General features: G+C 41.8%; 1 protein-coding gene across 1 annotated transcript; it reads left to right on the forward strand.

Moving 5' to 3' along the window:
• Window positions 1-499: 499 nt before the first annotated feature.
• ZKSCAN2 (zinc finger with KRAB and SCAN domains 2) lies at window positions 500-14,362 on the forward strand (the record flags this gene model as incomplete). The annotated part of the gene is made up of 7 exons (XM_082669885.1): window positions 500-904; window positions 1,934-2,120; window positions 4,588-4,679; window positions 5,011-5,137; window positions 8,055-8,738; window positions 10,661-11,152; window positions 13,440-14,362. 7 exons carry the CDS (start codon window positions 500-502, stop codon window positions 14,360-14,362), a joined length of 2,910 nt encoding a protein of 969 aa, XP_082526011.1.
• Window positions 14,363-16,551: the final 2,189 nt, after the last annotated feature.

Genomic DNA, 16,551 nt, shown 5'->3' on the forward strand with positions numbered 1-16,551 from the left:
CACCAGCAACCCGCAGCGGCCTGGGCGCGCTGCCGTGCCCCGAGCCTCGAACCCGGGGCCGGGCGGGGCCTACGCATCCGGCCCCACCCACTCGGGGGCCTCCCCTCCCCCGGGCCCTTACCCGGGTGTCTGACACACCCCCTCCCAGCCCGGCTGTCCGCCCCCGTCCTCCTGTCCGCGGTCCCCTTGATTTTCTCCCAGTCCTCTAGCGTTGCTCTTTCCGACATTGCACTAAAAGATGCACCCTGGAAAACCACAACGCGGGGACACATCTTGTTGGGAGAAGAGGCTGAGTTCTTGGACCTTAGGGTACATGTTCACCTTTTCAAGGGCCTAGGATAGATTTGATTAATCAGCCTGGGGTACTCTGTTCCTGCTGACACTGCCGTTTTCACTTCCCTGCCTTCCCACACTTCCAAAACCATTAGCAGGGAGCTCTCGAAGGTTTGGTTTCGAGTCTCCTTTGAGCTAGACGTGAGGTTGACCCCCGGGTTAGAGCATGGCTGCATCCCTGGACCCTCAGATCGACGCGCCCCTGGAGGTTGAGGGATGCCTAATAATGAAGGTGGAAAAGGAGCCCGAGTGGGCATCGCAGCCCATTCTGGAAGGATCGGACAGCTCTGAGTCCGAGACTTTTCGCAAGTGCTTCAGGCAATTCTGTTATGAGGATGTGACCGGACCGCATGAAGCTTTCAGTAAACTCTGGGAACTTTGCTGCCGGTGGCTGAAGCCAGAAATGCGTTCCAAGGAACAGATCCTGGAGCTGCTGGTGATTGAGCAGTTTCTCACCATTTTACCCGAGAAGATTCAGGCGTGGGCACAGAAGCAGTGTCCGGAAAGTGGAGAGGAGGCGGTGGCCCTGGTAATACATTTGGAGAAAGAGACTGGAAGACTAAGACAGCAGGTGAGAGAGGGTTTTCCAAATTTTTGTATTTAGCAAGAAGGGGGTGGAAAGGAAGATGGGCAAGGGATGCATTGCAGGAAATGCAAATTATGGAAGGATAAATGGTAATAATGAAAGACCTTTAAAGGGAATCTACTTAAAAGGGATCAGAATTTCATATTAAATAGAAAAAAAGCTTTGGTTGAACTGTTATCTTGCAAATGACACTAAACATTATGCAGCTAAGTATTTGTTTTAAATCTTTGCGTAATGTTTCCCCCAAAAATTATATGAGAGAACAGTACATTATGCTTCACAGGATTTTACTTTTGTAGCTTGATCCTAAAGAGGGCTATTTTGCCCTGCTCCCCACCCAAAAAGAAAAGGAAAGAAAGGACTTTATCAGTTACCCCAGGGCCTCTTGTAATCCTTTAATATTCCAATCCGTGTCTTCTGAAGTGCCCTCAATGTCATCATCCTTGTCACTCTTCTCCATTTGAATTGCTGATCCTTATTTGTCAGTGGCTTTGCATGCTCTTCTAATTGTTTTTCAACAGCCCTTTCAGTAACCTCATGAAATCCTGCAAGATTTGCACTTTCACCTTGCACAGGATTTGTGTAAAGATCTGACTATTAGCAAGTTGCTGTGTTGGTCAGAAATAGACACTAGATGTCGAGATTAATTTTCTAAGTTTTCAGTGCACTAGTGAATTAATTAGTGTTCTGAGAACTTTTATTTCTCTGTGAACCTAATAGATATGAGGACTCAAATAATGTCTAGTCTGATAACAGGGAGGCTCTGTATTTCACTCCTAAGAGATTTTGCCCCTCTGTATACTAATAAAGAGCACTCTCCTATGCCCTTATGCCCAGACTTCTGGACAATACTATTATCCTGATGCCCTCAGAGGTCCCATAGGGAATGGAGTGAAATTTTCATTCCTTCTCACATCTTCTATCCTTCTTTGATATCTTTCTTGGGGGAATTTGGCCCTGATCTAGCCCTCTTTAACTCCCTTTTCCCACTATGGCACTGACTTTATTTCCCAGGTTAGCAGTCCTGTGTACTCAGAGAAGCAAGCCCCACTTGGAGCAGCATGGGAGGTGGCAGACTTTCAGCCACAGCAGGTGGAGACCCAACCCAGAGTGATGTCTCTGGAAGGAGCTGAAAGCCTCCACTCAGGACACCAGGAGCAGCTGAACCAAAAGAGAGAGCTTCGGCCCTTACCCAAGAATGGTAAGAAGAACTCAGAGCATGCCCAGTGCAGAGACCATGGCAGATTTGTTTTGTAGCCCTAACACTGTGACTTGTTCAGCGTAGCGTCCCCTCAATCCATATTTGAAAGTAAATTGAATATTGGGGAGAAAGACTTCATTAGCTTCAAGACTTGGGAATATGTGTGACATAAGTAAAAGGGATCTTAAAGATGGAATCTGAGAAAACATAGATTGCCCAGACTGGCCTTAGGGTCTCATAGTGTTATTTAAGAACCTCCACCCTGCAATCAGCTTGTGGTTTTTAGTCCTGCCGCATGTGTAAGTGTGTGTGTTCTTGGCTGACTATATGCAACTTGGAAAAACTGGAAGAGGAAATGAGATTTTTTTTCAAAAAGTGACTGACAGTAAGGCATCACAGAAGTGGCTTATGAGAGGGATAAACAATAAGACTTCATAGAGAAGAGACAACTGGTGTTCATATCTGCCCTAGATGTTAATGAATCAAGTCAAATACAAGGAAATGAAGACCCTGCCCTTCCCAGTCCACAGTGATCTCTCCATCCTCTGCAGCATGGTGTCAGGCTTAAAGAGAAGAGTGGAAAGATCACTGAACCTACAGTAGAAAGACATGGGTTTATATCCTTTCTCTGCCCCCTCCCTGTGTTATCTCGGGCAAGTAATATTAATTAATCTCTGTGTATTAATGCATAGAGATTAAGAAATTAGGCTTTAGAGGTAGACAGTATGCGTTCAAACCCTACCTCTGCCATTCTTTATCTGTGTGGTCTTGGTCAAGTTACTAAACTTCTCAAACTTTCCATTCTGTCATCTGTAAAAGGAAAATACTAAGGTTGTTAGCGTAGATTAAAGGAGGCATCGTAAAAAGGGTCAGTGCATAATAGTGCTCAGTAAATGTTAGTTTCCTTTCTCCCATAATGGCATGATTATTTTTAAACTTCAAATCTGTCTGACTTACAGAACCCCTCATCAAGGGGCAAGATTCACCACTTCGGACCCCACCTCCTTATCCCTCCTGAAATTCATATTATGATAGACTGCATTGCAAATATTAATGGTTTCTGGAGTTTTCATTGTTTGTTCATCAGCATCAAAGTTCCCTTGTTCACATGGATTATATGCTGTCAGTTACTTTACCTGATAAATCCATGGTGTTTCTGGATTTTGCCATCTCAGATGATACGGAATTCCTAAAGTTAGGTGGTTTCTTCTGTTGAGGTCCTTACTGGGGGTAAGGAGGACAGAAAATTTGAGGGATAGATATCTCAGAAAGGTGAATTCTTTCTAAAAGAAGAGATAGGATTTCAGCCATGTGTGCCTAAGGGAATAATGTATTTCTAAGGAAGTGATTCAGTTTGATTCCATAGAAAGTGGTAGATCAAGCTTTTGAGTTCTTGGTCACAGTAATATTTATTCTTAACGTTTTCCTAGATAGTGAATTCTAGAGGAGAAGTTAGACCACAGACTGCCTTATACTATATAAGCTTATATATCTTCCTTCCACCTTTCTGGGGGTATATTTCCCTGTAGTGTTCAGTACTATGTATCTGTATACGCTAACATTTTTTAGGACAGTATTCACTCATAGGGAATTAATTTGTGCTAGAGATAGCGAACTGGTAACTCACGTGCCAAATCAGATTGTTTTGTTTCACCTACAAGGAGTTTTTGGTTTGGGGGTTTTGTTTGTTTGTTTTTAGTTCTCAAGGTTTAAGACTTGAGATTGTACATAAAAGTCCCGCTTTCTGGCTTCTCTTGAAAAAGTTAGAAGCTCTGGGGCTTCCCTGGTGGTTCAGTGGTTAAGAATCTGCCTGCCAATGCAGGGCACATGGGTTCTAGCCCTGGCCCAGGAAGATCCCACATGCCGCGGAGCAACTAAGCCCGTGCGCCACAGCTACTGAGCCTGCGTTCTAGAGCCCGAGAGCCACAACTACTGAGCCCACGCGCCACAACTACTGAAGTCTGCATGCCTAGAGCCCGTGCTCCACAAGAGAAGCCACCACAGTGAAGAAGCCCACGCACTGCAAAGAAGAGTAGCCCCCGCTCGCTGCACCTGGCGAAAGCCCACTCACAGCAACGAAGACCCAACACAGCCAAAGATAAAATAAATAAAATTAAAAAAAAAAAAAGTTAGAAGCTCTGTGCCAGGGCAATAATCTCACAATGAAGCATCAGCTGGAGCTGAACACTGGGTGTACCCTTTCAGTGGGACATGTGCTCTCCAGTTCCCCACAGTCCTTACCTCTCCCCTTTCATGATGTCCTTTACCTGCTTACTCCCTAAGAGCATTTGTGTTTGTGAGCCCTGCGTTAGGGTACCGTGGTTTGGGGCATTGTTCTGAATTCATTGAGAAAATGACCAATTTATGTTTGTCAGGTTTTTTATACATGCTCATTTCATAAAAGGAGAAGCAGCATGAATAAGATGGCAGAGCCAACAACACTAATTGTTTCTTTCTCTTCTTACAGCTCGGCCTTCTCCCTGGGTTCCTGCTCCTGCTGATGAATGGAACACCATAGATCAGGAAGTAACAGCCACACGAGTTCCTGTTGGGTCCCAGGTAAATTGTAATTGTTCTCTCTAGCCTAACTTCCTAGGATATTCAGTCACAATGATTTCCTCAAACTTTTATACTCCCTCCAAGAGACTTTTTCCCCCTTGCTCCTTTTCCAGAAGAGACTGCACCCAGCCATCTGAGTAATGGGATTCCTTGCTGGATCATCTCTCTTATGACGCTTTGTAGTACCTTCTGCTTCATTTGGCACATGATATACACTTGGTTCTTTGATTTTAATTTTTATTTAGGGCCTTTCTGTGCTTCATCCATGATCATTCATCCTTCAAAAACCCATGTGGTTATCTTGGTAGTCATTACTGTTAGTGTGTTACAGGGACCACTGAAAGATGTCCACATGGCAAGAGGTTTTTCCTACAAAAAGAGTGTGCGTCAGATTCCTGCTCACAGAGACCTCTACCGGGATATTAGAAAGGAGAGTATTGGGAACATGGTCTCCCTGGGTAAGGATTCTATCCCTTTTCAAATAAAAGATTTGGGGATTTCTAATATATTCACTTCTACCGATGATAAAATAGTTATAAATGTTATCACTTTCAGGACCTCCATGGGTTGTCTAGTCATTTCTGGCCTCTAGCATACCATGTTCTCATACCTCACTCATTCCTTTCTTCAAATTTATATTATAGATTTTTATACATTCTTATAATTTAGTGATTAAAACATTGGGGAGATTTATATATGATTGTCATATTATTGAAATATAAACTTACCTACATCCACTAGACTAAAAATTCCATAAAGTCATAAGGTCTTTTTAGGATTTGTTTTTGTTTAACCCATAGTAACCCCAACACTGTGCACAGAGCCTGACATATGGGTGGCGCCCAGCAAATATTCACTGAGTGGATGGAAATCTTATAAACAGAAGGAAAAAAGTAATTTCAATACAACAACCTTGATAGCGTGTTGTGAATTTTTTAAATAGCACAAATTTTTACAGGCACACATAACCACTGAAATGTAATTTTACAAGCAAACTTTTGAAGAGCTATATCATCTGCTTTAACAATAGGGCTAAATATGGTTCATTCATATGTAAGCTACAAGTCAGAGATTACTTATGAATAAAATTATAGGCCTAAAATGTGCACCAATACACACTATAGATACTATAAACCTTTGTTGTCTAATAGAGTAGCCACTAGCTACACGTGGCTATTTAAATTTAAATTTATAAAATTAATTAAAATTAAATAAAGTTTAAAATTCAGTTCCTCAGTGACAGTAGCTACATTTAAGGTATTCATGGGGCTTCCCTGGTGGCGCAATGGTTGAGAGTCCGCCTGCCAATGCAGGGGACACGGGTTCATGCCCCGGTCTGGGAAGATCCCACATGCTGCGGAGCGGCTGGGCCCGTGAGCCATGGCCGCTGAGCCTCCGGAGCCTGTGCTCCGCAACGGGAGAGGTCAAAACAGTGAGACGCCCACATACCGCAAAAAAAAAAAAAAAAAAAAAAAAGGTATTCAATAGCTGTATTGGACAGCACAGTTATAGAACATCATCATCAAAGAAAGTTCTGTTGGACAACAATACATATAGACCCTGAAGTACAGAGTTTACAAAATAGGCCATGTTAAACTGAATGAATAAAGATAAACTGACAATTGTTTATAATCAGAAAGTAATTAAAGCAGTTTAAAAAAATGATCAACTTAAGATGACACACCAGTAACAAAGCACTCTTCCCAAAACAGCAGGACCCTTGATTTTATTTTTATTATTATTATTATTTTTTTAATTTTTTGGTTACACCCACAGCATGTGGGATCTTAGTTCCCCGAACAGGGATCAAACTTGCTTCCCCTGCAGTGGAAATGCAGTGTCTTAACCACTGAACTGCCAGGGAAGTCCCAGGACCCTTGATTTTAACTTTTACTTAGGGTCTCTGCACTTCATCACTGATCATTCATCCTTCAAAGACCTGTGTGGTTATCTCGGTAGTCATTGCTGTTAGTGTTGTTACAGGAGCCAGTGAAAGATGGCCACATGGCAAGTTGCCTACACAATAGCTGTTTCCTAGTGTTGCCTCGGATCACACAGCATCCAGACCTAGTAAAATGATGAATTATAGGTCTTAGTAAAATCTGCCATGAGTGGGTTAGAGACCATACTATGGACATTCAGATTTAGCCCAGTGCCTCCATGTATAATAATTATGTATGGAAAGGCCCAGGCCCACAGACACCTGGCTCGGTCTTTTATCATAGATTGTAAACTAAAGGCTTATGAGTCTAGCCTACAAACATATTTGGGCCTTGCACAGAGTTTTAATATAAAATTAGTTTATAAATCTGGATTTCCAGTATCTCTTAAAAAAATCAAACGTCAGGCACAATGGGCCCACCTTCTCTCACAGCAGCCATTGACCACAGCTGAGTGGAGGAGCTCGTGCTAAAATGCCAGGGCTCTCACTCCAGCCACCTCACTCCTTTACTTTGCCTGCCTGGTCCTGGTAGATGTTTGAACTTTCATTGTCCCTACACTTACTTCTCTCATGTGAAACTGAAGAGCAAATCTCCATCCCCAGGGTTCTTTCAGCAAGGATTTGATTTGATGCTGCCTCCCTAGGAGAATTCTGTGAAACTCCTATGTGTGTTTTCTATAGAAGGAAACTAAATGTTATTACATACTTATTAGGCATTGGACACTTTACAGATGATCCTTTATTTAATATTCCCAGCACCTTGTTGAATAGATTATATTATTTCCTAGGAAACTGAGGCTCAGAGAGATTAAGAAACGTCCCCTGGTCAGAAAGTAAAGTAAGTGGTGGAGCTCGGATTCCAATTTAAGACATGTTGATCTCCACCATATTGTAAAGTAAAAAATTAAGTTACTTTCCTATTCTTACGTCTCTTTCCCATTAACTTCGCCAGAATGTCTCCAAAAGTTCTTGACTTCTCATCTCCCATAGCCCTAGTGTGTGTATGTGTGTGTTGAGTGGGAGAGTGAGGGGATGTGGGGAGCAGGTGTAAGCACACTTTATAAGTAACGAATACTGGTTCATAGGAGCATGCTCTGAACCTAACACAATGTTAGATACTGAGAGGGAATTGAAGGTAATGTAATACGTGTTTCTTACCCTTAAAAGTTTTCCTTTAAGAACTAGCTGGGGAAGGAAGTGGTACATATATGAGAAGTGAAACGGTAGTTTTAAGTTAGTAGATGATTGTGCCAAATAACTCGTGTAAGAAACTAGTGTGCATGATCGTGATTGAGGAAGACTTTAGAGAAGGAACTGAACAAGACCTTTAAAGGATAGGTGTGAACAAGTGTTCCAGGAGAGCATACTACAGCAGGAGATTGGGGCATGCAGTGATGATCTCTCTAGCATGAAATATGTTTCTCTTACTCTAGGAAACACAGTGTCTACAGCTAACAAGATGGCACAGTTGGCGCAAAGAAAGGAGCCATGGACAATAGGTCTACAATCCCCTAATAAGAGGAATGTCCTACAAAGCAACTATATCAAGGAAAAATCAGTTCATGCTATTCAGACCCCTGCAAGGAATGCAGGGAAAACACGGAGAGAGCAGCAGCAGTGGGGTTTGGAAGATGAAAAAATAGCAGGTGTGCATTGGAGTTACGAGGAAACTAAGACTTTTCTTACAATTCTCAAAGAGTCTCGCTTTTATGAAACACTTCAGGCCTGTCCCCGAAACAGCCAAGTATATGGTGCTGTAGCTGAATGGTTGCGAGAATGTGGCTTCCTCCGAACACCAGAGCAGTGTCGGACCAAGTTCAAAAGTCTACAGAAGAGTTATCGAAAAGTGAGAAATGGCCATGTGCTAGAACCCTGTGCCTTCTTTGAGGACATGGATGTTTTGTTGAACCCTGCAGCTCATACTTCATCCACGGATAAGCCAAAGGAGATTCTGTCTCTCCCCAGACTAAAGAGAATTGGTATTAATGCTAAAGAACAGATCGATTTGGTGGAGGAGGAAGAAGCCGCAGAAGAATCTGATGGTGATGAAATGGGTGTTGAGTTTATCCAGAAGTCTGAGCTTCGTGGTGCTCCTGTCTTATTTCAAAACCTGAGTGGTAAGAATGGTGCTTTTTTTTTCTTTCTGGTTTGAAAATGGATGATGTGGTCTTGTGGAAAAAGGAATAGGCCAGAAGTGACCAAACCCAGGGAATTCTGTCACGCACACCTTGCCACTCATCACTGTAATTGGCCATGTAACTGAAAGTACTCCCAGATGTTTTGTTACCCCCAGTGCAGTCTGAGTAACAGCCATGAAGGGTTCTTTTTTGGGTTAGAGCACAGCATGCATTTTGAGTATTTGGGGTCTGTGGAAGGAAGACAAATGGAGTCCAGGGTTCTAAGGATCTAACATTATCTGAGAATTGTTACAATGCAGTCAATTGTATTAGATTGTAACAGTCAAGGATACATTATTATACTATCAAGGATAGTCCATAAAGGAATATGTAACTAACAACAACAACAAAAGAATTAAAAAAAAAAAAGAAATTCAAAGAGAAGAAAGGAAAAGAAGAATCACAAAGTAGATGCATCAAATGGAAAAAAATCAGTAAGATGATAGATGTAAATCCAAATATATCATTAATTACAAATTTAAAAGTCTAAGATTATCAGATATATTTTTAAAAACTATATTGCTTACAAGAGATACATCTTTTTCTTTTTTCTTTTTTTTTTTTTTGGAGCAGAGAAAGGCTTATTGCAGGGCCAAAGCAAGGAGAATGGGTGGCTTATGCTCAAAAACCCAGAACCACAAGAGATACATCTTAAACAATATTCAGAGATATTGAAATTAAAAGGATAAAAAAAAAGATACTATGCAAAAGAAAGATGGTGTTGAAATTTGGGGCCTGGGACATGCAGAACTAAACCACCACTTAGTAGCTATGTGACAGCTGACATATCATATAACTACTTTGAGCTTCAGTTTTCTATCTAAAATATAGCTAAGAATATGAGGGTAGTTATTAGCGTTAAATGAGATAACGTAGATGAAGGCATTCTGCAGATGCTAAAATGCAATAAAACACTGCCTGGTGTCACAGTTATTAGTAATGTTTCTGTAATCCACTTTATGAAAAGATGGTAATTTCTTAGGTAGAATGGAAAAATAAACCAGGCTGGGAGATCTGAGACTGTACTCATGACTGTACCTATTCAAAACAAACAGATCTCAGGAAAAAGATGGGAAAATGCATTATACAGGTATTCATCATTCTGGAAATCCATAGACATGAGGGTAGGTGGTTTCAAATATGGAATCCAATGATATGACTGAAAGAGACCACCCAGTAAGTTGGAGGACAGAAAAGACTTTCCTACTACAGATTATAAAACACCCAAAAAGCATGTTTAACAAACTGTCTTCAGACATATCCTGAAAAGCTTAATTCTGCTATAAAAGCAGGACATCTTCCTGTCTTACAGATGGTTTCATCTCTCAAAGTAGAGGACTCAGTAACATCAAAAACTACTCTGGACATAGTTCTGCTGTTCAAAGAAGACGGGCTAAAGAAATGATAGGGAATTTGGGGGAAAAGTTCCTGCTGGGTGTCCTAGCCCATTATTCCTAACAATTTTTAAAAGACAGACAGCTAAATCCTTAAGAACCATAGCAATGACAGATTTGGGGGGCTACATTTTTATTCTACCAAGTAAACTTTGAGATCAGTTCATCAATTTTAATTTTAAAATCCTATTGGGATTTTGACTTTATAGATTCATTTGACAGTTGATATCTGTACAACTTGAATCTTCCTATCCAGAAACAGTGTCTCTCCATTCTTTCTAGTTCTTTTATGTCTTTCAATATAATATTATAGTTATTTTATATAGGCCTTCTCATTTCTTGCAAAGCTTATTCCCAGGCATATAATAGTTCCAGGGAATGGGATTTGTTTTCTTGTACTTCTTATATTTTGTAATGTATAGAGGCTTCAGACACCTTGTATCTTTGAACTTTATCCTTGAATGGCAGGTGTGCACTGGGGCTACGAGGAAACCAAGACTTTCCTTGACATCCTCCGTGAGACTCGGTTTTATGAAGCACTGCAAGCCTGTCATCGGAAGAGCAAGTTGTACGGGGCCGTGGCTGAACAGCTGCAAGAGTGTGGCTTCCTCCGGACACCGGAACAGTGCCGGACCAAGTTCAAAAGCCTTCAGAAGAGTTACCGCAAAGTGAAAAATGGTCACGTGCTAGAGTCCTGTGCATTCTACAAGGAGATGGATGCCCTGATTAATTCTCGGGCATCTGCCCCTCCCACTAGCACCCCAGAGGAAGCCCCATCACCCTCAATTCAAGAAAGAGAGGACATTGAGATTGAACCCCAGGAACCTACGGGCTGGGAACCTGAGGAGGACTCACAGGAGGCAATAGTTGAAGATTCCAGCAGTGAGAGACTGAGTGAGGAGGAAATTGTGCCAGAGCCAGAATTCCAGGGACCTCCAGGTTTACTGCAAAGCCCGAGTGGTAAGGATCATGAGGGGCTGTGGTCTAAAGAAGAAGGAAGTGGGATCTACTGACAGATCAGAAGAGCTGGCACATTGCTCATGAAGGTCTATTCATTAAGCAGATATTCGTGTGTCCTGTGCCATTTGAGGAAAAGGGGGAGGTATCGATGAATAAAACAGAGTCCCTGTTCTTATGGTGCTTCTGTTCAAGGGAGGAACTTGGATTCTCGTGATTTGGTTTTTGGGATCTCAGCCTCGGTTTTGGTGTGTATGGGGCAGATAATGTTTAATATCTCCTAGAAATATTGTGGGGAAGAAGAATTTGGAATTAAACGTGAGAAAAACTCAGATCAAGGAGGTGTGTCAGTAAGCTCAAAACAGAAATGTCTCAGTTATATGTGATGTGCATGAGAAAAAGGATAGGCAGAGAGAAAAAGACTTTATTCTGGTACTGAGCTCCACCTGCGGGTTTCCCGCTGACCACTGGATGCCCTCACAGGCGTCTCACCAGCAGTCCAGGCTTACATTTTTCAAAATTAAAATCAGCATCTTCCTTCCCACACTATGGCTCTTCCCTGTGTCCTCCCACAGGTCATCCAGACTTAAAAGATAGAGATTTTTTTGATGCCTTCTCTCTCATTGTTTACATCCAGGCAGATGATATGTTTTTTCAGCTGTTGTAGAACTCCCATCTGCCCCCCTCTTTAGTTACCATAACCAATACCCTAGTTTAGCGTTTCTCTGTCTCTTGCCTAAACTATTGTAAAAGTCTCCAAACCAGTTTTCTCCATTAGACTTGTATTAAGATTCCACAACCATCCTTAATCTGAGTTTGTCTTTCTAACCTTACCTGTTATTATTTTCCTTCCTGTACTCTATGCTTATTCAAAACAAACATTAGAAAAGGAAGTTCACACATATGCTCTCTGGTAGTATTTATACAGGAATTTGTTTTTGTATGGGAATGAAAGCTGAAATTATTAACTCTGTAACTGGAACTGTTAAAGTTGATAACTTTGGAAACAAAGTCCTTCTCTTGTGAATCTTGTTTTTTAAGGTGAGCTCCAGATCTGTCATCAAATTATCAGGCTCTGTCTGAGGCAACTACTAGGCTATAACTTCCTCCAAATCCCAGAACAATGTTGGACCCAATCAGAGTACTTCAGAAGATGACATTGTTAGGGCTTTTGACCTAAGTCAGTGGATTCACTGATGGCTGCCCTCCTCTTCCAGCCCAGGACACAGCCACCCCACTTAGGACTGAGGGATGTTGGCAGTTTCAGCTCAATATGTGGAAGGAAAGTAACGTTGAAATTAGCAAGTAGAAAAAAGACAGTACAGCAAAATGCATAAGAAGGGTTTGAGAATCAAGCAAACCTGGATTGGGCCTAACTTACACAGTTTGTGAACTATTTATGGATCAAATAATACGATGTCTGAATTTACTTCAAAATAATCCGGGTAGAGGGAGCAGAGAATGTGTGGGAATAGAGATGAAACAAGATTGGCCAGGAGTATATCATTGGGTAAGTGGTTCATGGAAGTTCAGTTTATGTACTGTTCTCTACTTTTCTGTGTTTAAATTTTCCATAATAAAAAGTTAATACAAAAACCACACAGTTAATAAGTGACCAGGATGGAATCATAACCAGAGCTGTCTGATTCCAAAGCCTGTGTCTTCACCACATCATGCTCTCTGTTCAGAAAACTTCTCGGCAAAGCTGGATCCAAGATGTACTGTGGGATGCAGATGAAAGAGTGAGGAGAAGATAATTCTGGTTGTCGAGCAGTGAGAATTAAGATTTGAGTTAGTGTGGTCTGTGTGTGAGACTGCCAGAAAAACAAAGTGACAGCAACATTTGAGAAGAAAGAAATACCCTTGGATAGAGTATGACTAGAGGTTGATGAGCTTAGAAGTCCATTGAGGAATTTGGACTTGATCATTAGAATCTAAACACTAATGAAGTGTAGTGTACTTTCATTATAGATGAGAAATTTTGAAAGCAGGATGAATTGTAGTGGAATTTCAGGGAGATAAACTAAGTTGCTCCCACGTTAATCAGGATACAGGTTGGGGATAATGGCTTGGATTATAATTAAATTCTGAAAACATTTCCAGAGGCCTACTTTGTGCTGGGTATTATTGGCTATTCGTGGAACTGAAAGAAAATAAGGCCCAGTGAATCAGAAAGAGTCCCCACGCCTGAGGCCAGTGAAGCACACAGGGATCCTAACAGACAAGGCCTGTAGGCCATGTTGTTTATGTTGATACATGACTGGTCTGAAATGTTTGTCTTTTTTTTCAGATTTTGAAATTGGAAGTAGTATCAAGGAGGATGCAACACAGGTAATATATAAGGACATGGAGCAGCATAGGGCACTAATAGAAAAGTCTAAAAGGGTTGTTTCTCAGAATGCTGACCCAGGTAAATATTGTAAAAGGGAATGCATCTCAGGAAGACAATGGGACAACCTTCAAGGAGTCAGACAGGGAAAACTGATGTCTCAGCCTAGAGATTTAGGGAAAGCTGTCGTGCATCAGAGGCCTTTCATGGGGAAAAGGCCCTACCGACTTCTCAAATACGGAGAAAGCTTTGGAAGGAGTGCTCGCCTCATGTGCCGGATGACCCACCAGAAGGAAAATCCTTACAAGTGTAGTGTCTGTGGGAAGTGCTTTGGTAGAAGCAGGAGTCTAATTAGACACCAAAGAATCCACACAGGAGAAAAACCTTTTAAATGTCTTGACTGCGGGAAAAGCTTTAACGACTCCTCAAACTTCGGTGCCCACCAGAGAATCCACACAGGAGAGAAGCCCTACAGATGTGAAGAGTGTGGAAAATGCTTCAGTCAGAGCTCGAGTCTCATAATACATCAGAGAACCCACACTGGAGAGAAGCCCTACCAGTGTGGAGAGTGTGGGAAAAGCTTTACCAACAGTTCTCATTTCAGTGCCCACAGGAGAGTCCACACTGGTGAGAATCCCTACAAATGTGTGGATTGTGAGAAGAGTTTCAATAACTGTACGAGATTTCGAGAACATCGGCGAGTACACACTGGAGAGAAGCCCTACGGGTGCGTGCAGTGTGGCAAACGTTTCAGTAAGAGTTCTGTTCTCACTAAACATCGGGAGGTTCATGTGAGAGAAAAGCTTCTGCCATACCCTCCAGCGCTCTATGCCCCAGAGAACCCACACAAGGGAAAGACTGATGAATTCAGGCAAACTGTTTGATGACGATCTCTTCTCTTCCTAAATGTCCCCTTAGCCATTTTACCCTAATCTCACTCTTGGAAGCAATCTTTTCTTAGCTATAAAGTGTAATTCCCAAGATAAGGTTGAGAATATCAATAAAGACTTGGATCCTGTCCTCACCTCTGCCTCTAACTTGATCAGTCTGTTCCTCTCCTCCTATGTGTCTCAACTTTTCCTTTAATAAAGTGAAGAAGATACAGTGTCTGAGTGCAGAATGGAATTCTCTTCAGTATGTCGAGGCCACTGCCATGGGATCGCTAAACCCAGCAACATCCAAGATCCTTCAGTGTATGGGAGAGTTGTTATCAAGGACATAAAAAATGCTCAAAGTTTTTTTCATTCTCTACCACATGCGATCCCGGATGCAACTTGATCACAGAGTTTCCTGTTTGGGTAGAACTTTCAGGAGCCTGATGAGAGCCACATCAGATCCATCTTGGTTTTGAAGATATTCACAAAAGGAGATTGAAGATTTTATAGTTTCCATCAGAAGTCTGTTGCAGTGTACCTTTTTTGTGTCAAGAAGTTGATCTAAATAGCTAAGGTAGAATCCCTGTATTGTCACTGAAATAATGCCTTGCCCTCCATAGAGATGAGAAGCAACTGATCATCCATCGTCCTTTGTAGACTGACCGTTTCTGTACCTGAAGACTGAGAGCCTCTCGGCTGCTGTTTCTCCAGCCTATAAGTAATCCAGTTCCTGTTACTGTTTCTCCGAAGTCCTACACTTACCTCTTAATTGTTCTGGGTGCCCCTGTCTGGCTCTTCTGCACTACCATGCCCTCCTCAGACTGAATAGCGTGCATGCTCATGGTGTGTCTCATTAAAGTAGAATTTCAGACACATTCTAGTTCTGAATGTGTGACTTCTCTGGTTTTTATCTAGAATATGACTGATAATGTTGGCATATTTTATGCCTCCCAACCCCACACTTCAGTATAATATTGTATAATTTTAGATAGTTTTCTAAAACTCTAAGGAGATAGGGAAGGAAGTGAGGTAGAGACCTGAAACATTCAATATTTATAAGATCAGTTGGACTCCTTAGACCTGCTTTAGATCAGATAGCCACCTTGGTCCAGACCAGCACTCCAGAGCTGCTTGTTAAGTTTACCGTTCTCTTTTCTGAGGCTTCTAGTCCCTCTTCATGTGGTCATAAACCTCTCTGTAGAACCCTGAGTAATTTATACAGCTCTATACCTCAATGAGTGAAGGTGGAAATATTTACTGAAACTTCCAGGCCAGAACACTTTTCGTTTTCCACATTTACCAGTTGGTCTGAAAGATGTCTTTGACAACCCCCAGCACTGCCCCGATAAATACTGAAGGAAGGGTTCAGATGGGGAGACAGTTCACTTACGGACGTCGCAAACAGGGATTTGGTCATCCAAAGCTGTTAAACTCCAGGATGAGGCCAGTGGCATTTATACCCTTAAGATGAAGGTAACCTCGGGGGGCTTTGCTTTGGGGAGGGAGAAGTCATAAGTTTAGTGGAAAGATAACCAGAGTCAGGGCTGTAGGTCATTTTTTTGATCTTCTCTCTCCTTTGTCAGATGTTCTCTTATTTGAAGACATCTGAGTATGTTTGAATCTTTTGAAACTTGTTCAACAAAGTACCAAGGAGGGTAGGCAGTGTAGAAAGAAATCCAACTTACGGTGCCAGAATCGGGTGTGGCCTGTTGGAAGGCAGGTGACTCAGGTAAACATTGATAAATGTTTCGTACACTTGTTAGGAATGTTAGGATTGTTCACATCTCAGTAGGTTGATTTCCTCTGTGTTGTCTGAATTATAGACTTCTAACGGTAAGTGCAGTTTCATGTTGGTAGTGTGCCTAGCACAGTGAGGTGTGTGTGGTGCCAGTGGGCGTGTGCTTGTATTGTGTCGATGTTCTGGAATTCTAACTCTAAAGACGACGCACATTAATAGAAATCACCTCTTAGTAATAGGTACGCAGGATTGATCATTATATCGAAGCATGATTCAGGAAAGTAGATGATTTACTCATAAATATTTATTAAACACTGTTGTGTGTAAGGCTGTGTTCTAGGCACAGTGAGGGATATGAAAATGAAAAAAGGCACGGTGTCTGTGCTCAAGGAACTTGCAATATGATGGAAGAAGTATTGCAGCAAAACGTAATGTCAATTATGTTCATGTCAATTATGGA

This window comes from Grampus griseus (assembly GCF_964374135.1).
Source record: "Grampus griseus genome assembly, chromosome: 14".
NCBI lineage: Eukaryota > Metazoa > Chordata > Mammalia > Artiodactyla > Delphinidae > Grampus > Grampus griseus.